This window comes from Podarcis vaucheri (assembly GCF_965113315.1).
Source record: "Podarcis vaucheri genome assembly, chromosome: 6".
Classification (NCBI taxonomy): Eukaryota; Metazoa; Chordata; class Lepidosauria; order Squamata; family Lacertidae; genus Podarcis; species Podarcis vaucheri.
Window position 1 is genome coordinate 50297140 of NC_138764.1, and position 22720 is coordinate 50319859.

General features: G+C 42.0%; 1 protein-coding gene and 1 pseudogene across 5 annotated transcripts in view; one reads left to right on the forward strand and one right to left on the reverse strand.

Moving 5' to 3' along the window:
- SLC26A8 (solute carrier family 26 member 8) overlaps positions 1-22497 on the forward strand; it is a 32511-nt gene extending 10014 nt beyond the window's left edge. For all 4 annotated transcript variants that reach the window (XM_082228190.1, XM_082228187.1, XM_082228188.1 and 1 more), the window contains 14 exons: positions 1274-1423; positions 2825-2907; positions 6434-6581; positions 7101-7214; positions 7980-8057; positions 8917-9012; positions 9821-9927; positions 11500-11569; positions 12287-12379; positions 12819-12950; positions 14637-14966; positions 18221-18275; positions 18410-18603; positions 21989-22497. In XM_082228190.1, coding sequence (XP_082084316.1) covers positions 1274-1423; positions 2825-2907; positions 6434-6581; positions 7101-7214; positions 7980-8057; positions 8917-9012; positions 9821-9927; positions 11500-11569; positions 12287-12379; positions 12819-12950; positions 14637-14966; positions 18221-18275; positions 18410-18603; positions 21989-22243 — 1905 coding nt within the window. In that variant the 3' untranslated portion in view covers positions 22244-22497. The remainder of the gene's footprint in view (positions 1-1273; positions 1424-2824; positions 2908-6433; positions 6582-7100; positions 7215-7979; positions 8058-8916; positions 9013-9820; positions 9928-11499; positions 11570-12286; positions 12380-12818; positions 12951-14636; positions 14967-18220; positions 18276-18409; positions 18604-21988) is intronic.
- LOC309534696 (inactive rhomboid protein 1 pseudogene) lies at positions 2956-4662 on the reverse strand (annotated as a pseudogene). The gene has a single exon. The product of its transcript is annotated as an inactive rhomboid protein 1 pseudogene (transcript).
- Positions 22498-22720: the final 223 nt, after the last annotated feature.

Consider the following 22720-nt stretch of genomic DNA (forward strand, 5'->3'; position numbering starts at 1 on the left):
TATAAGACTCACTTTTTCCCTCCTAAAAAGTAAGGGGAAATGTGTGTGCGTCTTATGGAGCGAATGCAGGCTGCGCAGCTATCCCAGAAGCCAGAACAGCAAGAGGGATTGTTGCTTTCACTGCGCAACGATCCCTCTTGCTGTTCTGGCTTCTGGGATTCAGAATATTTTTTTTCTTGTTTTCCTCCTCCAAAAACTAGGTGCGTCTTATGGTCTGGTGCATCTTATAGAGCGAAAAATACGGTGATTTGCCATGTTATGACCTGTACAGACTTACACAATTTTGCTAGAGTGTTTGAACATTCCCAGTGCATTTACTTGAGTAAAAATGTATATGTGACTGAGGACTATGCTTTTTGCCTCTGATGTAAAGTCTGGATGCACACAAGGGCTGTACGCATAGTCTAATGACACTGCATAAATGGGAATTAGGTACAGATAGGATCCCACTTTTTATTTTTTAACTTAGGTCAGCCATGTTTCTTTTAGACAATTCCATCTGAAAGTGTTCGAGCACCACCAAGTCCCATTGCTCCCAGGGTGGACTGAAGTTGTGCATGATAGCTGCTCTAGGTTGTGGGCAGATGTATAACCTTCCTTGAGCCTTTAAAAACAGGATTTTAATAAATCCCGAAGCAATGGATTCAACTTGCAGAAAAGAAGTTTCTTACTAGACATTAGGAATAACTTTCTGGCAATAAGAGCTGTTCAGCAGTGGAACGGACTACCTTGGAAAGGGGTGCACTCTCTTTCTTTGGAGGTTCTTAAGCAGTGATTGGATGGCCATCTGTCAGGGATTCTTTATTTGTGATTCCTGCATAGCTGGGTCATTCCAACTGTACAATTATTTGATGGTGTGTTTTTTTATTGAGAGAGAGAGAGAGAGAGAGAGAGAGAGAGAAACAGTTTGGTAACTCTTAGACCGCCCTGTACAGGGACCAGCAGCACTGCAGATTCTGAAGTGGACACATGATCCAATCTGGAATATAGCCCACCTAGATCAAATCATTTGAGTCTGCTTTTGAATCTGAGTTCTGCAAATTTCTTCCCCATCCCTGGTTGTGGGACACATGAATGATGAATACAGATTTCTTCTGTTGTAATATACAGAAATGTATAGCAACGTTGTGAAGAAAGCATACTTGCCTGCAGTTGCTATATTTTGTGTGTGCATGTTAGTGATTTTCCATACTACTGAATTTGATTTCCATGCTACTGAATTAATTAACCCTTATAAAAATTCCTCCTGCTGAGTATTTTCTTTTCCCCTCAGAACTTGGTGTATTATTGCATGGGCCTCCCAAAAGCTAATTCGACCAGTATCCTGCTCTTCTTGCTATCTGTACTAATGCTGAGAGTCAGCAAATGCATTAAGATAACTTACAAACATAGTCCCGTTGAGTTTCCCATGGAGCTTCTTTTGGTAGGTACCTTACATTCTTTGAATAAGAAATATGTTAGGTTTCACAGACAGTCATTTCCTCACTAGATGGAAAATAACCTGAGTGGTGTTTTAAGCATAGAACCTGTCCAAGGAACAATATCCGTGAACCTTTGTATTATATTTAGGCTTTGGTACAGAGAAGAGAGGTTCACCAAGTAAATTCAGCTTCTCTAAGGCTGAAATCCTAGGCACCCTTATGGAGTAATTCAAACTACCAGTTCTGCTGGCTGGGAGGGGTCAGGATGAGCAGGAAGACATACACCTCTGGTGGAAATAGGTCCATACCAACGGAAAATCCACATGCTGTTAGAACCACATCCTCATACCAGTGGAAAGCATGATAGGAACAAGAGATGCCTGGGAAGAGACAGAAGAGAGATAAAAAATGGGGTGTGCTAAGGGTGCATTTAGGGAAAGACATTTTGCCACTTACCCTCACTGGTCTTGCCTTTGGAATGGGGCAAAACTGAAAGGGCAGGATTAATGAAATTCAACTCTACAGGAGTTGGAAGCTCCACATTACAGGAGCACTATCTCAGTTGCCAATCACAGCACAACAGGATATAAGCCCTGCATGTGCCAGCCACAACTCCAGAGACTGTCTGCATGTCATGGAGCTATGCCCAACATTACCTGGTTGTATGGGCTTTGATCTCATGAGATGGGACCTTTGATGAAAGGGGACCATGGTGAAAGAGCACAAACACAATGCACTTTCTGCAATAACACAGAACCACGGAGGAATCTCAAAGCTGAATTTCAGTGGGTGAGTTCAGTGTAGGTTCAGTCGCCATGGCTGTCTGAAGCAGAGTCAATGTTAAGAGTTGGCATTAGAATTTCAGGTTAGCTTTTAAAAAATTCCTGTAACATATTGTTGGAAGCATCCTATTTGAATATGTACACATCACCCCACAGAAGAGATTTGCATAAAATGTGGATATGCATATTTGTACGCATGGATACAGATTTAGAAATAGCCACTATAATTTAAATATAGTACATGTTGTCTTATTGAGGAAGGTTGTGAACAGGCGGCCAATATGCCTGCTCAGTTGGCTACCCAGGTACCTTCAAGGCTCTTGCTTTCCTTTCTTAAGGTTCTTTAGCTCTAAAATCTGACCAGATATCTCTTCAGATAGAGGACTGTCCTCTGTAAAATGGGCACACATGGTGACCCTAACAGGGAAGGTGAAATGGTATTCCTGAGACATTTCGAACTTTAATCAGAGCAAGATGTAGGAATTGTAGGGATGTGCTTCTAATTACTTGGTTAGTATTTTGTTACCTGCTCCAAGGTGGGTGGGTAGGTAGGTAGATATTATACATTGTACATTAAAAATATATATATTATCTGTTGGTTAATTTCATTTTCTTTTACAGATTATTGTGTTTACCATACTTTCCACCCACACCCATATGTACGCTGAATCCAGTATGGGAGTTTTTTCAATGGCCCCACAGAGGTTGGTAATCGACAACTTAATATATTGTTTTATTAAGTACCTGTGTGTTTTAATCACCACCTGGGCAACAAGTAACAAATCCCGTTAAAAAGGCCATTTTGAAAGGGAGCGTCATAAAAACAGGGCAGCGGGGGGAACGAGTTCCGTAAAACAAGGCACGGCAAGAGGTTCCGGTTGCAGCAAACGAGTCTCCGATCCTCTGGGCTAAGGCAGCTCGGGTGCAAGAAGAAGCAAGCGTTTAAATTAAGTGCGCTGGGGAGTTGGGGAGGGGTGTCCCCCCCCCGCTCAGTGGAGCTGCGCGTCCAGGTCGTACTTCTCACAGAACTTGTCCGTGAAAGGGATGCAGGTGAGGAACTCGCACCACTCGCAGCGGATGGGGTAGAAATAGAAGAGGACCACCAGGCCCGACAGCAGCCCCGCAAAGACCAGCTGGAAGACGATGATCTGGCAGCGCTTGCGGTACAGGTCAAACTTGCCGAAGCTGATGTAGGGCAGGAAGGCGAAGGAGAGGAAGAGGCCGCTGACGAAGCCGCCCACGTGGGCGAAGTTGTCGATCCAGGGCAGGAGGCCGAAGGCGAAGAGGAAGAGGACCACGGCCAGCAGCTTGAAGAAGGCCCTCCAGGGACGCGCCAGGATCTGCCAGCTCTGGAAGAGCTCCACAAAGAGGCAGGCCAGGATGCCAAACTGGGAGCCTGCAGGGCCCACCTCAGCTCTGTGGGGCAGGAAGATGGCACTGGCCAGGTTGCCCGTGATGCCGCTCAGAAGATAGATGATGGAGATGCGGTGCCAGCCAGCCAGCTTCTCCAGGTCTCGCAGGATGGTCATCTGGAAGCACACTGACACCAAGCAGTGCAGGATCCCTGCGTGGAGGAACAGCGACAGCCACAGGCGGTACACCTGGTCTGGGACCTCTGGGTTGAGGAAGGGCAGAAGCCCACAGACATCATCCATGCAGTGCACCTGGGAGCAGAGGGTGGCCTCTTCGTGGAAGTAGCCGTGCATGAAGGTGCAGTATTCTCGAGATGTGATCTCACACCTTCCCTTGGTGCCAATGCAGCAGGGGCGGCCCGTGAGGACGCAGTCCATGTGCGGGTGGTTGGTGTAGTTGCCAGCGCTGTTCTTGGTGCAGATCGGCCACTTGGTGATGCCATCCGGCCACTCGTGGGGGTCCATGGAGGCTGGCTGTTCACAGACCCTGGGGTCTTGGTGACAGACCGAGCCAAACTGCCGCTTGTCTCCTGCCAGCAGGGGGGCGCTGGGGTGCCGCGGCCATTTCACCCACACGGCCAGGGTGGACGAGCACTCCTCCGCAGGCGTCTGCACGCAGCCGGACTTGTCGTTGCGCACGCAGCAGGCGGAGTGCTTCTCCTTCTGGCGGGCAGCGCGGATGAAGCTGTGCACCTGCTGGTCCTGCCGCATGCAAGGGGCAAACTTTGCGCCCAGGTGGATGAGGGCTTCCGAACTGGGGCCGATCCAGAAGTTCTCCTGCTGCACATACTTCACGTTCTCGTAGACCCCGCGGTTTCTCAAGACCGAATCCACCGTCTCGTGCTGTGAAAACCCCACGGGGGCGATTCCGTAGATGGAGACGGCCAGGATGGTGATGAGCGAGTGGACGAAGGTGAGCCAGTAGGTGAAGAACGGCCGGTACCGTACTCTCTGTTGGGAAAGAGGCAGGGGAAATGTGCCCTTGTTAATTCTCCTCAACCTTCCAGCAGCTTTCGATACCAAACCTCTAGGACCACCTCTCTCCATATGAATCTCAAGTCCCCTGCAAGCATCATCAGAGGCTGCTCTTTGTGTGCCTCTGTAAGAGGTCCAGAGGGTGGGCCTTTTCGGCAGCAGCTCCCCATTTTTGGAATGCTCTCCCCAAGGAGGATGGACTGGCACCTTCATTATATACCTTTAGACAACTGGTGAAAAGGTTCCTCTTCAACCAAGCCTTTGGCTGATTAACATGTTTGTGGGAGGGAAGGAGGGGGGGTGTTTTGTTTTGTTCTTGTTTTTATTATGTATTTTGTGTTTTTATCTTGTATTTTATGCTGTGAACCACCCTGAGAGCTGCTGATTAAGGGTGGTATACAAATTTAATTAATAAGAAATAATAATAATTAGGAATAAGAATATTGGTCTCTGGTCACTGAAAATACAGTGGTGCCCCGCAAGACGAAATTAATTCGTTCCGCAATTTTTGTCGTCTAGCGAATTTTTCGTCTTGCGAAGCACGAAATCCCATAGGAATGCATTGAAAATCAATTAATGCGTTCCTATGGTCAAAAAAAGTCCAAACAAAGCCAAATTTGGTACAACAACAGTTTATTAACTGCTCTTTAAAGTCACACATACTGTAAAGAGCAGTTCAAAAATTTAAGGGAAAATAAATTAACTTTATAAACAAAACATGTCTTTGTTTTTAGTCAAAGAAAAAAAGTCGCGAGACATTTTCATCTTGCGAAACAAGCCCATAGGGGAAATTCGTCTTGCGAGGCAAATCGCGAACGGAAAAAACTTTCGTCTAGCGAGTTTTTTGTATTGCGAGGCATTCGTCTTGCGGGGCACCACTGTAGTTTTGTGCCCCTAGAGTCAGTCATGTTCATGCACCATCAGTCAACATGAAACCTGTATTTATTGTGGTGCTCCCTATCCAACAACACTGGGTCACCAGGCTAGTTTCTGTTAAAAGTTGCTTTATGTTTTTTATTGATTTTCTTATTGCAGATTTATTTTAAAAAGCAAACAGAGAGAAAAAAACCCAAACAAAAAAATAGGAAAAACAAAAGCAAAATCGTCAACTCACCTTCACAGTGCAATAAGCATCAGTACATACATCTTAATTTACACATACAGATAAAGACAATATATGTCATTCAAATGTCTGAATAGATATCCAGATAAAGTTGATGCTTATAGAACATGCGTTCAAATGCAACAAGGGCATTAAGGTCTGTTTTATAGTAGATGGTGAGTATTTATCCCAGGCCTGAAGTACAAGTTGCTTAGTAACTACAAGAACTCATAAAATCCATTTTCGTTGTCCTTCCATTAGTCCCCATACTACAGACTATAATTTGAAAGTACACGAGCACCTGCTAATATAAAGGATTTTGCCAATACAAGATGAATACAGATGGCAACTTCAGGCCAAAAATGAAGCAATCACTGGACAAGCCCACCTCATATGCCTCTATAAGACATTTTTATCATTACACCTTCATTTATTTCATGCTTAAAAGATTTGTGCCCCATGTTTTGGCAAAAGCTTCCAAGTTAGCTAACAATAAAATGATTTCATTGCAGCATTCAAGGTTTGGCTCATAATTCTCACTACAGACATCTCCATCTGTTTGTTTGTTTAATTGATTAATTTGGTCCTCAAGGCAACTCACAATCAAGGCTATTAGAAAGTAAAGGTGTTTGTGTTTAAACAGAAATAATAAATCCTGTACCTAAATAAAGTTACAAGGCAGAGTTCTCAGGAATGTTCATTGAAAAATGAAGAAGGCACTCAGAATCTTTCTTATTTCAGATTTCTGCATCCTACATTACCTGACTTTTCAAACCTGAAAAAGATTTTATTGCACGCTTCATCCCTGGCCATAGTGAGCTATTTTCTTCTCATTTTTGTGGCAAAGAAGTATGGAAATATCCACAACTATCACATCAGACACACTCAGGTATAAATTCAATGTCATATGCCAGAAACTTTGAGAAGATTTTGTTGCTCAGGGAGATTAAAGCAATGAGGATTAAGTATAATTTCCTGTAGTTTTACAGGATGACTGCAGAAAGGATGCTGATCTCTAGTTATTACTAGTTCTCTAAGCAAGTTGGGGTGCACACTGGGATATGTTACATGATAATTATAGAATTCATTCACCAGTGTTTGTTTGTTTGTTTGTTTGTTTGTTTGTTTGTTTAATTGATTAATTTGGTCCTCAAGGCAACTCACAATCAAGGCTACTAGAAAGGTTTCAAGCAGAAGGCACAACAGATAAAACCATAAAAAGTAGCATGTCCAAAAAAAAGGCGGGATTACATTAAATGCTTGGGTAAATTGGATAGTTTTCACTGTTCCCATGAACGATTTTACCCATGCATTCTCCTTTAAGATTTGTAAATGCATCATACTTCAAAAGAAATTATTTTTTACCATTGTAATCTGATTGTGATTAATTTTTATTTACCTCCTACAGGACTTGATGGCAATTGGGCTATGCAATGTCGCCAGTTCATTTTTTAAAAGTTTTGCTGTCAGTTGTGCTCTTTCTACAACTGTTATTCAGGAGAAGTCAGGTGGAAAAACTCAGGTGTGTTGGTTGATTGTTGAAACCCACTGTTTCTTTTAGACCTCCATTAATAGGATGGGCAATCCAAAACATGTTTAACCAGAAACAAGCTCAACTGAGTTCAATAGAAGTCTGAGTAGGGTTATTTATGAGGGCTTATTTTTTCCTCTGAGGAATGTGGAACTAAAATAGCACGTATTGTCAACACGTATTGATTTTACATAAACCTATTTAAAATGGAGTGTGGATGTTGTTTATTTAATGAGAATAAATAATGGTGGAATAAAATGTTCACCTAAAAGACAGCAAAGAAGAGACCAATCTGACTTGAGATGGAGTTTCACAATTGTAGTAACACCACCAAAAAGGTCCTATCGCTTGTTCTTGCCAGCTACACCTCTCTTGGCTACCTTATTTCCTATATCCTGTATAGTTTAAGACTTTATATGTAATAGTCATCAGCACCTTGAATTAGTCCCAGAAGCAAATTGGTTAACTACTGTATGTGAAAGGTGAAATTGGCACATCATAATTTTGCTTTTTGAAACTTCTGCTATAGATCCAAGGCTCTATACTATTACATTCTTATCAAATTAATAAAAATACCTATCCACACAAACTGAAATGTCAAGGTTTTAACCTCCATCAAAGCCACCATTTTGAATGTGTTCTCAGTAAGATGGACTGTTGTACCTGATAAAAACTTTGATTTTTTAAACCACTGAACTCAGCACTGGAGCCTCAGTACCAGAACACATTTCTAATGCAGTATTTATTTTTAATTAGCTTGCAGCTCTCATTGGAGTTTCCTTAATGTTGGCAGTTGTGTTAAAGCTGGGAACCTACTTCCAGTACCTTCCTAATGTAAGTTAATGTGAAATGCTATTTCAGTAAACATTGATTCCACACCTTTGACATATTTCTATTGTATTCTATTATATAAAAGGCACATCTTTTGACCATGTAAATGTTGGCACATTCAATGTGTCACGGTTTTGAGGCTGTAGGGAAGATGACTGTAGCAGATAGGGCAGAATCAAAGAAACAAGACATGGTCTTTCAGGACCCTGGACAGAGCACCATGGAAGGCACTCCAACATTCACACACACACACACACACACACACACACACACAAACCCCACACGGGAGCAGATTGCTGAGGCCCTATGAAGTTGGCAGGGGCTTCCTTACTGTTTACCCACCTCCATTATTAAAGGGCCTCTGTTGGCTGCTACAGCATGGGGAAGGTGTGAACTGCACTGAGACTGTCTTCTGAGTCTGTGGAGTCTGGCCAAGTCACATCTTCTGACCTTAAAGATCCTGGTGGGGGAGAGATGGCTCCTCCATGTTTTTCTGTGACCTCGCAAGTGGCTGAGAGACTGCAGAGCTACAGTGCTTCCTTGAATAGCTCTCTGGGTCTGTTTCTACCACATGTAGGGAGAAGCAACTCAAGGGATTGTTAGTTTCTCCTGGAATAGTACCATCTTTCCACCTTGGGCAGAACTAGGTTAGTGGAAATACCACCTCTGAAATTACCTGAAAGTGGTAGGAAAATTATAATATGTACACATAATGGTAGAGGCTTTAGAGTTATACAACATGATATATTAATATAGCATTGGCTTGCTAAACAAATAAAACTGTTTGTTCCTACAAAGCCATTTTAAATGAGCTGTGTATCCTTGGCAAAAGACTAGTCAGTTATTGTTGTTTTTTCCACAGGCTGTTGTGGCTGCTATTGTACTGGTCAACATGTTCCCATTTCTTGAAAAATTTATGGATGTCCCTTTCTTGTGGAGGCAAGATAAATATGATTTTGTAAGTGTCGTATGATCCACATAGGGTTGGAGAGGGGAATTAAATGGGGTATCACCTAAAGTTACACCATGGCAGCAGCGGTGCAATGCCAGTGTAGATGTGCTGTCATACATATATTTGCATGTACAGCTGCTCAAGATGATTTGGGGATCCAGCTAGACAAATTGACAGAGAACTGTTGTCAGATCTCAACATCTCTTTAAAAACAAGAACACAGCCATGGGGTGTCCCAGTGTGGCTCTGGACCATGGAACTGTGCGAGATGTAACTCTTCCCCCTTGTGATATTTTCCTCAATGCAAACAAAGCTTAGAAGTGTATGTAAGTTTTTCCCAGTGGTGTTAAGTAACCACCTCCCAACCAGGAAGCTGTGGTTTAAGGGCTCTCTCCAAACCAGTACATATAAAACCCAAGATGTGATGCTGGTTTTGGACATCATGGGAAACTGTGGTTTAAAATGCTACGATAGCTTGGTTGAAGCTGTGCATGGGAGGAGGGGTGAGGAGGGAGCACATAGGCACACTACTTGTTCTTGGATCAATTATTGTTTATTAAACCAAGACCATCATGACTCTGTAATGTTAACAGTGCATAGATCGTTTCGAAGTTCTAGTAGTTTTGAGAATTGTACCCTAAATTCAAGCACAGAACCTTCATGGTTTAAATAACCAGTACTTCAGATGTTTTATTCTTTATATACAAAAAACGGCAGAGGGGTGTCTTGTCGCATTGACACTGTACTTCGTTTTATCTTCAACTTTGTCCCTGCTAAGTAGCTTATATTGCCCCTATTTCATTTTTCCTTAAAGGGAATTTGGATCGTGACCTTTCTGTCTGTAATCTGTCTTGGTCTGGATATTGGCTTGGGAATTTCTATGGGATTTGCCTTCTTCATAATAAGTGTGCGGTCACACAGGTACTGTCTCCTATGGTAGTGTTGTATTATAGGGCTACAGGTGAGTGTGTGTGGAGAAAGGGAATTATATTGCTACCAGAGTATATTAGAAAAGTGTCTAGAATGATGAATTCTATGGGAAGGGGCCACTACTCAGGATACTGTTGTGATTACAAAGAATAGTACCTGGGTTGTGACATTCTCCATATATTGATGTCAGTTGTGACAACCTAAAAGGATTATTGAAAAGAAAAGAGGAGGATCAAGAGTAGCCATTAGGGAGCCACCACAGAACCTTCCACTGCTACTTGCCAGGGTGGTGAGGGTGCAGGGGCTCAGCAATACCAGGATGTGCTAATTGCTGAGTTGGCAGAGTCAATCCAGTGCTCCTGTTGGTGCACCTATGCTGGCCTGACTGTACCAACAGCCTGTGCCACACCATCCTGGTAAGCAGTAGTGATGCTGCTACTGGGAGGCTGGATCTGCAGTGGTGCTACACCAAAAGCTCTTGAGGAGGAGTGTATCCCATAAATTTAAAGTTAGCAAGTATATGAATTAGATATAATTAGATATAATATATAACTATCATTTAGTTAATTAATTAAAAGTGCCTTCTCTAACTTCCTTAGCTCATTTGTGGCCTCACTCAAGGCATACAACAAATTCTAAAATTCAAGTTTACTGGCCATGAAATATTATAATGAGTAAAGAAGCAGAGGAGAAGTAAGCAGAGTGCAAAGTGAACTAAAACCCAAAATTAGCATCCAGCTGGCCTTACCCTTGAGCAAGCCATGAAGCTCAAATAATATGCCTGGAATATGCATTTTTCTTCAGTGTATATTGTTCTTCAATGCAAAGACTAGTAAAATCCTCTCACCATATATTGGGGTAGCAGGGTGGTGGAAGAGAGAGCACAAGTAATTGGGGCTTGAGACAGCATGAGCAAGGTCACATACGCTATAAACCTTTGGAGATGGGTGCTTTGGGCAATAATTGCTTTGCCCAAATTGGGGAAGATGCGTAACTTGAAAGGATCTCTTCTTGGGTTCCAGTCAGATAACTAAAGAGAAAACACTATCATGTATTTGTGGTGCTTGCAATGATTTTGAGCAATGATCTAAGGAAAACAGTGAGTGGGTGGAGTGGCAGGAGTTTCTGCAAGCCAATTAGGAAAAAAATCCTCACTGTTTTCTTTGATCTGCGCATAGCAAGGGCAAAGATAGAAGGATGATAAAACACCTTCCCTACAGATATAACTGATGCTCATACAACTTGTGGTCTGGCACTGAGCCTGGAGTAACAATATTGTATGTATTCTTATGGAGAGACATACTGCACATTTGACTAAATGCTCTGTTTCCATGCTACAGCAAGATTAGGATCAGATTTTACCTGCTCTTTTCTTATCCACTCTCCATGGAGAGACATGAAAGTAAAAAAGATAATTCAAGGGGAGCTTGTGACCATTCCATTCTTTAAAACTACATTCAAAGTTGAATAGTTGTCTGTGTCTGTCATGGTTTCTTTCCTTGGCTAAAGGTTTGGCTCTGCTCAATTTTTAAGAAGGCAATCTAACTTAACATTTTGTTTCAGAATGAAGATGTTGACACTGGGTCAGATTCCAAACACCAATATTTATCGCAGTTTTTCTGACTATGCTGAGGTAAGGGTGGGAGGGAATAAATATTCTTTGCTGTAACCAGTCCCCTTCACTAGCACACTAGCAGCTGACACATCAGGTTGAATTAATTTCAGGAATAGTGTTGTGTATAATTACCACCTTTATGACTCGTAATGAAGAGCCATACTTGAAAAGACAGAGTTGCAGGAACCCCACAAGCATCTCTGAAAAATACACAGCATAGTGATCCTTCTGACAGGATTTAATTAACAACTATAGCTTGGTGACCCTGACATCAGCAATGAAAGCAGATTTGTAGCACAAATGTTGTGTTATATACTCTGTTCAATCTCTGCATGGTCCAAATGTTGTTTTATATGTCTGGCTTCCTTTTGTATTAGATCATACCAAAAGTGCAAATTATTCTTCTTTGCAAGGTGCCAGTTTATTAGCAAATAATCTCAATAAAAATGTGAATAATGTAGCCAAATGATGACATCCATGCACAGAAGAAAGGTATTGGTAGGACTGGGGAAAGTTTGCAGGGATAAAAATTAATCCATAGAGGAGGGAAACCCAAAAACAGTTCTGCTGTGATTCTGCATACTTAGTGGGCAATGAATGCTTGGGGCTACAGAGGAATGGTAAATTGTATTCTGAAAAAGAGCACATCAGGAATTCTGAACAGGAGCTCTGCACACTACAACATTTTGTTGCAGGTTCCACTAAGAAAGACTTAAATTTTATTTCTCTTTTTAGGCTATAGAGATTCAGGGGGTGAAAATGTTCCAGTGCTGTGCCTCCATTTCAACTGCAAATATGAAACATTTCAAATCCTACATTTTACATAAGGTAAATGGTGCCCTCCAAATGATTATCAGATAAAGATCCTTCCAAAATTGCACTTTTCTGAATTTTGAGATGCAGTTCTCCTGTAGTGTACACAGAAGTGCATATACTGGTGCAAATTGTGCAGATAATACTGTACACATATTAGTGAAAATAATATTAAAAATGCATTCTATTAGAAAACGTTTCTTTGCAAAAATGTGTATATCGGGCAAAGCTGCATACCAAAGTGTGTATTAGGAGAATCATACTAAATGTTTATGAATTTTAATGAGGACTTTGACAACAACAAATAATCACAAAGATGTGGAAATGTGGAGAATCAAATTTAAAATTGGAAAAAGGAGAAAATGAAATTGGCAGGTTTGCCCTCCCTACTCAGAACCTCTGCAAGTAGACAAAGCTGGCCATATCTGATAATCTATCCTTATTTCTATTTCAGATGGACCTGAAGGCTGTGCCACTTGATGAAAATGAAATGAGAGCTTTGATCTCAGTCAGTATGTCTAGCGTTAGGCAGAAAAAGGATTTGAATTGTACTTGTGTTTGTGAGCCACCTGAACCATTACCCAGGGTGAGAGATTTTGTTCTTTGTTTGTTTTACATAGAACTCTCTTAGAATTCCCATACAGGTGTCACTTAGACAATTCCTTCCACCTTGCCTAAATCAAAAGCCCACACCTGCCTGGTGTATACATCTACACATCACTCAGTGAAAAATACCTAAGCTCTGGTTATCTCTCGCTTTAACTACTGCAATGCGCTCTCTGTGGGGCTACCTTTGAAGATGACCCAGAAACTACAACAAATCCAGAATGTGGCAGCTACACTGGTGACTGGGAGCGGCTGCCGAGACCACATAACACCGGTCTTGAAACACCTACATTGGCTCCCAGTACGTTTCCGAGCACAATTCAAAGTGTTGGTGCTGACCTTTAAAGCCCTAAACAGCCTCAGTCCAGTATATCTGAAGGAGCGACTCCACCCCCATTGTTCTACCCGGACACTGAGGTCCAGCGCCGAGAGCCTTCTGGCGGATCCCTCACTGCGAAAAGCCAAGTTACAGGGAACCAGGCAGAGGGCCTTCTTGGTAGTGGCACCCGCCTTGTGGAATGCCCTCCCACCAGATGTCAAAGAGAACAACAACTACCAGACTTTTAGAGGACATCTGAAGGCAGCCCTGTTTAGTGAAGCTTTTAATGTTTGATGCATTACTGTATTTTAATATTTTGTTGGAAGCCGCCCAGAGTGGCTGGGGAAGCCCAGCCAGATGGGTGGAGTATAAATAATGAATGATTATTATTATTATTACTACTACTACTATTATTATTAGCAGCTCCATTTACCAGTTTATATAAAACATGGCATTCCTTAGGGCCAAACTAGATGTTCAGTGGAGGAATACGTGAAGAAGAGATGCCTATTGTACACTGTGCTTACATGATTTTCTCGAAGTGTAATTGAGGTAATGGCCTCTAATGCAAGCAGACCTCTATTCCCTTGCTGTAGTGGTGGGAGCTGGTCCCACTGTGAGCCATTGAAAAGGCTTTTTGTTGTTGATGCTTCAGTTCAAGCAGAAAGCCTCTATGCTGCACAGGAATACTGTGCATGTAATAGGGAAGGTGAGAAAACTTTCTTTCAATCCCTTCTTCTCCTTTAGGTCAACAGAGTGGGTTTTCCATTCCCATTATAAATGCACCAAGGTTTTTATTTTATGTATTTAGACATTTGAGCTTTGGTGGCTTTGCAGACCTACAGCACTCAAACCTATATGTCAGAATGAAAAATCCACATTAGTTTTTCCATCCAATACCTGGATCATAATTCCTGTTGAAAATCACCCCACTGTAAATGGGACAGGATCAGATGCTCAGCATTTCTCATCCAGTTCACTGTTTCTTTTTCTATTGACATTAAACTCAATGCAATGGTGTTTTTACAAAGATAGTTTCTAAAATTAATATGCTTTTGATAGCACCAAGAGGCATGATTAACAGTGCCTCCCTATGCATATCCACTCAGCAGCAAGGCTCAGTGAGTTCAGTGAAATTTGTGTGTAGGATTGCAGCCTAAATTGAGAATGGCAGAATTCTTGGGTGCGTGACTGTTCTTCTTGCTTTAGCCAGGCTATGCTTATATATCTTTGTAACACAACCATAGTTTTCTTAAATGTATTTTAACAGGAGAAAGGAAAAATGCATAAATGAAGCTGAGTATTGTCCTAGCCTGCTCTAGAACCTCATCTCTCCTGCATTTCTAGGTACCTTACACAGAGAAACTTCTAAGGCGGGTTCGTACAGCTAATGAGATATCATCTGCTTCTTCTTTGGCATTAATACGCTGGTCAAGAATTGAGAGCAGATACCCTTCTGAGATTCATTACATAGAAAGGGAAACAGGACAGGAGTATGTAAAGAGGAAAGAAGATCTCAGCAGGTTATGGTTTTGCTCAGACCCCCCTGTCACGAGATCCACAACTCATTTGCACCCACTTGAATCAGAGACATCCACTCACATGATCCACACCATTATTTTAGACTTCAGTATGGTGCACTTTGTTGATCTACAAGCTTCCTATTTGTTACGAGAGGTAAGTTGCCTGAACTATTGCAGCTTAGTGGTTTTTATTTAGCTATAGTATTCATTTAAACTAGTGCTCTCTTGCACTCGTGCTCTTATTTTTAAAGGCCCTTTAAAAAAATAATAATATGGGTGGTCATGAACACGTTATACGAGAGTAGAAGCAAGATCGGCTGCAAGCAATGTGGCAAAACTAGGTCTTAGGAGAAACTAGAATGATTCAGATAGCCAGTTTCCTACCCATAATGGTGGGGGGGAATATTTTAATACAATAGCTTTTCAGTTACTTAAAGGAGGATTGATGTGCAATATGATCCTGCCACATGTTTAAGTTCCAAGACCACTTACATTCAGCAGGTGAGTTTTTCAGGCTTGCAGGAAATGTCTTGGTAGCCAAATGTTTGATAAGTTTCTTCAGAATTGAATTATGTATAAATGCAATTACAAAAAAAAAAAATATGATGGGGAAACTAGGAGCATAACTTGGGCTTCTAGATACAAACTAAATTGATGTTTGCCAAAAGTGTTAGAATGTCAGCCTGCCTGGATTAAGGATGGGAGGAAGGATTAAGGAACAACACCCCCCCAAAACATTAACAACCACACAGGGGTCAGATCAGATTAAGAACTGAGTCAGAAGAGGAGAAAAAAAACTCCACAAAACTGAAAAAGCAAGTACAGTCATATTAGCATGAAGCATTGAAAATGAACGTCCTAAAGCTTAAGAATTGGAAACAACAAAAGGTAGTTAAGAGGGGTTGAAAGAATTTACATCATCAAAGCAATAGTCATTTTGCTGAAGAGATGACTCAGAAAAGAACAAATATCACTGTGGCAAATTGCCCAAAAATATATGCATTTCACTAACATAGGTTTTCATATGGACTGTAAACACATTACTGCTCACCTAATGGGCTACAGATTTGACCTTTCTGTTTTTCATGCCTTTCCACCATTTAGTACCCATTCATTCCTCCAGTTATTTGTATACCTGCCTTTCATTATTTGTACACAGCCTTTCATTAAAAAAATACCAAAAGCAAGGGGGGGGGGAGAGAACCAAAACCATCTTATCAAATGATTCCTCTGATTACTAGGAAGTAGGGATGTTGGAAGGCATCGTTTTCCATTCTGCTCTGTATTCGTCACATACAGTACTGTGTTCATTCCGCTGCAGTGCTTCTTACACTAAAAAAACTATATCTGAAGTGTATCTGAAGAAGTGTGAATGCACACGAAAGCTCATACCAAGAACTAACTTAGTTGGTCTTTAAGGTGCTACTGGAAAGAATTTTTTTATCTTGACTATGGCAGACCAACACGGCTACCTATCTACTACTGGAACCATGGAAGGCACCACATTGAGCCGCATGAAATGGAAGTCCATCAACCTCACCAAGAAACTTGCACAGGTACAGACTGATATCTTCTTTCTTACTAAATGCAAGAACCTGGGCATTATACCCAAGGGTCTTAGAATTAAGAACCCTCTACAATCCACGTATCCCACTGAATATGCAAGAAAACTATGCAACACTTTCTCTAAGAAGCTGCTCAAACATCTGATCAGCGTTCTCTACTCTAAACAGAAGCTAATAAAGGAGGAACTCCTTGTATTAGACAACTCTATCAGTAACCACCAAGCTTGGCAAGAGTTCCAAAAGGAAAAACAAAACATTTACCACTCTCAACTGGAGCTACTGAAAAAACAGAAAAACAAGAAACTCTCTAACCTTTCCAACCTACAGGCTACTAATCAAAACAAGATCAACAATATTGTCAATCTCTCACAACAAGCACTCAGCCCAGCCGAGGAATCAGTCCTTTCACGTGGACTGTCATTCTGCCCTGCCAAATCCCCACACATGATTCAGTTCTACGGGCACTTGGAAGCATTTTTCCGCCGTTTACGCCTGAAGGAGTATTTTCAACACACACAACAACAAGACAAATCAGAACAAACAACAACTTCACAACACAACACCTCTCAACCCACTGGAGAACAACAACCACCCTCCCAACAGAACACTGACCACCAACTACCACCGAAAAAGTGTTACACAAAAAGGGACTCCACATGGACCCCTCCTGATGGACGCAATACCACACTGGACTTGTACATTGACTGCTTCCGCCACAGAATCCAAACAGATGTGACCAGAAAACACCATCGCTTACAACAAAATCTAAACCATGCTGAAAGGAGAGCCATAGATAATCTCAGAAACAACCCAGACATTATAATAAAAGAAGCAGACAAAGGTGGAGCTGTCGTCATCATGAACAAAACTGACTACATTCAGGAGGCTCACAGACAACTTTCCAATACCACCTTTTACACAAAATTGGACTCAGACCCCACACAAGAATACAAGAAAGAACTAAACAAGATTGTTAAGGAGCTACCCCCACACATCCAAGAACAGATCCTCACCAACACACCAACAGAACCTCGACCAGGAACTTTCTATCTTCTACCTAAAATACACAAACCAGGAAATCCAGGACGCCCCATCATTTCAGGTATTGGCACTGTTACAGTGGGTGTCTCCGGTTATATGGACTCTGTTCTGAAACCATATGCCATCAGTGCTCCCAGCTATGTACGTGACACCACAGACTTTCTGAGGAAAATACAATCTTTAAATAATCTCTCCAGTGTGTATCTGAAGAAGTGTGCATGCACACGAAAGCTCATACCAAGAACTAACTTAGTTGGTCTTTAAAGTGCTACTGGAAAGAATTTTTTTATCTTAAAAAAACTATACTATTTGTCTCTCTGTCTTCTGTAGCAAAATTACTTAACTTACATAATTTATGCATAATTTTTGCTGTCTATGTTATGCCACCCCATTGCAGAGGGAACACGATGACAAGCGGAGGAAAGAATGTATCAGTAATCAATTCCATATTGTTTGCTGGGATGATTTCCATTCTGGATGTGGGACAAATAAGCAAGCACTGGCAATTTCTGCTCCCACTCCTGTTTTTGTTGGAATTCTCCAACATCCCTCCTGGGAAGGGAGCAGTTTGCATCCCCCATCAGGGCTCTGAATTAGGTGGAGAACTTTGAACTTCTCTGCCCACCCCTGCACCAATTCTGCTTTAAATTGTTTTGGTGTATGTTTACTGTTGCCAGTATTGGTGGCATGCCAGGAAAATCTGCTTGGGATTCAGAATTAGGCCCCAGAACCAGGCGTTAGTCACCCCTGATCTAGAGACTGAAAACATCACCCATTTTAATACATTGTTTCCCTTCTACAGCTGTGTCACGCATTTCAGAATATTGGCATCACACTCCTGATAGCTGCCTGTCATCGTGAGTATAGTTGCTGCACTTTTAAAATTAGCAATTTTGGATATTGTTTGTATGATTAATGCTGTTGTAAAGCCACATCTTTTAATCATGCTGTTTTGTGTGATTATTCTTTCTTTCTTTTTTTAATCTTATAGCCACTGTAATAAGGACCTTTGAAAAGCATGACTTTTTTGACCAGTGTGTTACTAAAGCACGGTTCTTTCCAACCTTACACGACGCAGTACTCTATGCAGTGGAGCCAGAACTCTTGGAAGAGACGGTGCCAGCAGAACCTAGTATTAACCTGCCTGAGGAAGTGTTGGCTGAAGTAACTCTAAATGAGGAAAAGGTATAATAGTTGGCTGAGACCCATGATCAATGTAATGACCTGACAAATGCTAATCCAGAAAAGCAGTCTGATCATTTCAACTAGGAGTTACATAAATGATTTGTTTCAGTGGCGTTTTTAGCAGTAAAAGATCTTTCCAGATGAATTATTAAGCCCAGTAGCATAGAACATTCTATCTGTTTCCTGCAATAGGGAATCAGTCCCAAATATTTTGCTGCTAGGAAAAATAAATACTCCCCCTTTCTCCTCTACTAACACCTAAATTGTGAGTACTATGTGAAATGCATGGGACGCGGGTGGCACTGTGGTCTAAACCACAGAGCCTAGGGCTTGCCGATCAGAAGGTTGGCAGTTCGAATCCCCGTGATGGGGTGAGCTCCCGTTGCTCAGTCCCTGCTCCTGCCAACCTAGCAGTTCGAAAGCACGTCAAAGTGCAAGTAGATAAATGGGTACCGCTCCGGTGGGAAGGTAAACGGCATTTCCGTGCGCTGCTCTGGTTTGCCAGAAGCGACTTAGTCATGCTGGCCACATGACCCGGAAGCTGTATGCCGGCTCCCTCAGCCAGTAAAGTGAGATGAGCGCCACAACCCCAGAGTCGTTCGTGACTGGACCTAACGGTCAGGGGTCCCTTTACCTTTACCTTTATGTGCAATGCACAAGTGTCAGGGATCCCTGTTAACTAGTGTAATTTTTTGATGGGGGGGGAATGCCCTGAGAGCAGCCTCCTGATGGTCTGTCACCCCAGGCACCTTTGGCCCAAGCTGAATCTGACACCAAGGTTTAACCAGGCTGGGAGTAATATGTCTGTGGCAATAACCAGCTGACTGTCAACCCTCCCTTCTTCTGTGCAGGTAGGTGTGGTTTGGCTAAAACAGCCTTATGGGCCAATTGGGGAGGCAGGGTGGGTCAAAAGTAGCCCACAGGCTTGGATTTCCTCACTCCTGCTTTAGATATAGTATCTTCTCCCTGGGACCTCACATTTAATTTTTCCGTGCATTTTGGAAGACCAGGGGGCTAACACATGTAGTCACATAATGTTCTGAAGCCTATAAATGCCAGCAGCTTTGTTTCCCATTGTCCCTGTGATCATGATGTTCAATATTAGTATGTTGCCCAAGGCTGGCCATATCATTCACCATCAGGTAAAATGAAGTCCTGGTGTCAGTTGATGTGTTGCAAAATTTTTGATAAAGGTACCAATGTCCAATTCAATAGAGTCAAAGAATTGACAGACGCAGCAAATGGAGAAAAAGAAGGTGAGGTTTATTGCTGAGCAATAATTGACCCAGTGGAATCCTTTCCAAAAGACTGGGCCCAGAGCATTGTATATCTGGGGTTTTATACCTGAGTACAGCATCACAGATCATGACATAATCAAATACAATCGTGAACGCCAGCAAAAATAAGCTAATGAGCGCATTCAAGCCTGGCTCCTGACCGTACAAAGAGTTCTCCTCCCAACTTCTGCTTTTTCAGTCTGAACACCAGACCAACCTTTCCCCTAGATTCATCAGTGCAGAATAGAAACTTAAGGCAAGGAGGAACTCTCCCCAATGACCATCTGTTCATTTAAGGACATCGTGGTTAGCACCTTCCTGTTTCGTGTACCGACTTAGTCTGGACTAAAGGGGGGAGATGTACCAGCATCTCAGATTTATAGCTTCCTCTTTTGTAGAGAGCAAGAAAGTACTGGGGCAGGGTTCATTATGGAAACTTGCAATTTCAAGCAATTTTGCTGTTAAGCTAAGCAAAAGCTTTTATGATTCAATGGATTATAAAATCACTGTAAAACTCTGGTTATGTGTGAATATATGTGAATATATTGATAACTGATTACATGGATAACTGATTATATGAATAACATAAGGGTAAAATTCCTCCAGACCCTGCTTCAGATGCTGTGGATGGAGAGAAGTTGTACAAGTGCAATGTGTGTGCAGGGGAAGATACAGTCCTATCACTCGGAAAGTAAGATTTAGCTGCCAGCACAACCAGACCATGTGCATGGAATGGGAATGGGAAGGTGTCATCTTATCCTTTGTCTTGGGCTGCAAAGCATATTGGCCTGACCTTGCTGCTGCCAGCCAACTGCCGCGGCCTGATGGCTCCTCCCTCCTGTGCACATTAAATACTCTTGGAAACACTTGGACTAACCGTTCTTGAAATAGCAAGTTCACATTCAAATATGACTAAATGCATGGGCTAAATTGATTGAGTCAGGATTTCACTGCTAGTCCGGACCCCAATATCACCATGTCATTAGGCCCCATCTCTAATGTCTGCATATTCAGCCAAAAGGTGTCTATTTGTACAGTCCTGATGTTGCAGGTCTTCTGAACATGTGGAACACCTGTGTACAGCTGGACATGCAGGGCCATTCCTTTGCAGGTGTCCCACTCAACGTGGGACCAATAGGACATGCCAATATTGTGGGTTGGGCCACAGCGCATGGTTCCCCTCCCCATCTACATGTTTAGTTGACATGTAGCGGGAGCACCTAAATAGGGCTTCTGCCTTATAGGATAGTACACAGTTTCCTGTTTCTCATATTCAAGCCCTACCCCCTCTTTCATGTTCTCTCTTATTCTCTGTTCTAGACAGAGCAGCTCATAGTTCAGAATGTCACTTGTTCTGTTTTAACACAGTTTCTGATAGACCATAGTGAATCTCACAAGATCTGAACATCCCATATAAATACAGGGGAATGTTTTGCATAAACATCCTCAAGCCCAATCTAGAAGTTCTATTCAGATGCTGCTGCACTCAGCTTTCATCATCCTTGATGATTGGCCATGCTGGTTGGGTTAATGAGAACTGGAGTCCAAAATCATTTGTAGCATGACCACTTCCCTACCCACTGTGGTTAGTTTACTGGTTTCCCCTTCTTCCATCTCCACCCATTCTTGAGCCCTGCCTGGAAGGGGACATATTCAGGGCAGAAAATGCTTCTGGGCATCAAGCTAGTCTGAAAAGAATATAATAAAAGCAGCCTTTAGGAATCAAGCTGCCTGTTTACTCTGCATTGCCCAAAGAGAACCCAAGAGATTTGGACTAATATGCAATTAGTAAGGCACAGATTAGCCGTTGTGTCAACAGGAGTTATTTCTAAGTAAGTGTGAAAAAGATGGTAGCTTTCAGAAATTCCCTCCTCTCTGGAGGTTGCCTGTGGTCTTTTAATAGGACAGACTGAGCTTCTTTATTTTAACTTCCTCAGCTAAATTGCAAGTTTGTGGAGTTATGGCTTTCTGCAGCTGTGCATGGGCATGGGGACTCCTACGAACATATAAGATGTAGTACCTTTTTGGCAACCAATTGGATGGACCAGCAACATTAACTGGGAATATAATATATATATATAGGCATTGTGCATTTTTGTGTGTTTCAGGATAGGAGTCAACACTCAGGGAGGAGTCCTCATTCAGATAGGAGGAGCATGCAGTCCAATGGGAACAGAGAAACTACCTCAATCAAAAGTGCACGGAGCGAAACTTACATTGATGAGCCCATATCAGATCTTTTCCGCACTTATTCTCTCCAGAGTGACATAGAAGCTCCCCCTCAGCATGAAACATCTCCCATTGAAGAAGATGAAGATGATCAAGACTGGGATGGAAAATGGAAATATAACAGTGATGTCTAAATTATGAGATCTATTAGAATTAGCTACATTAAAAAATGGTGCATATGTGACATGATTCAGGTCAGTACTGCTCCTTTTTGAAATTCTGCATCTAAATTAATGTTGTTAAAATAGCTAACCATTTTCCCCCTGACATTGCTGAAGGAAATGCTGTTGTACATACAGAGCAGATCAGAAACACATTGTAAAAGAGTGAGAGAAATGACATTAACTATGACACTCAGAACCATTAATTAAACTGTTTAATTTCCAAAGCTTTTGTTCATTTTGCCATGTGTTATTGTTGAGTGCCTTTTCACAAAAAAGACTCTCTACTTTTAGTCTCCGGAATGTCTAGAAAAGGAACTGTCTTGTAAGAAGCTGTGCTGCTGAGAAACCTTAAGTAACCCTCCATTAGAGCCTATTTTGAACAACTGAATGAGCAAAACAGAAGCCATGAAAGACCCATTGGTGCCCAAATAGCAGCGCCATGTTTTT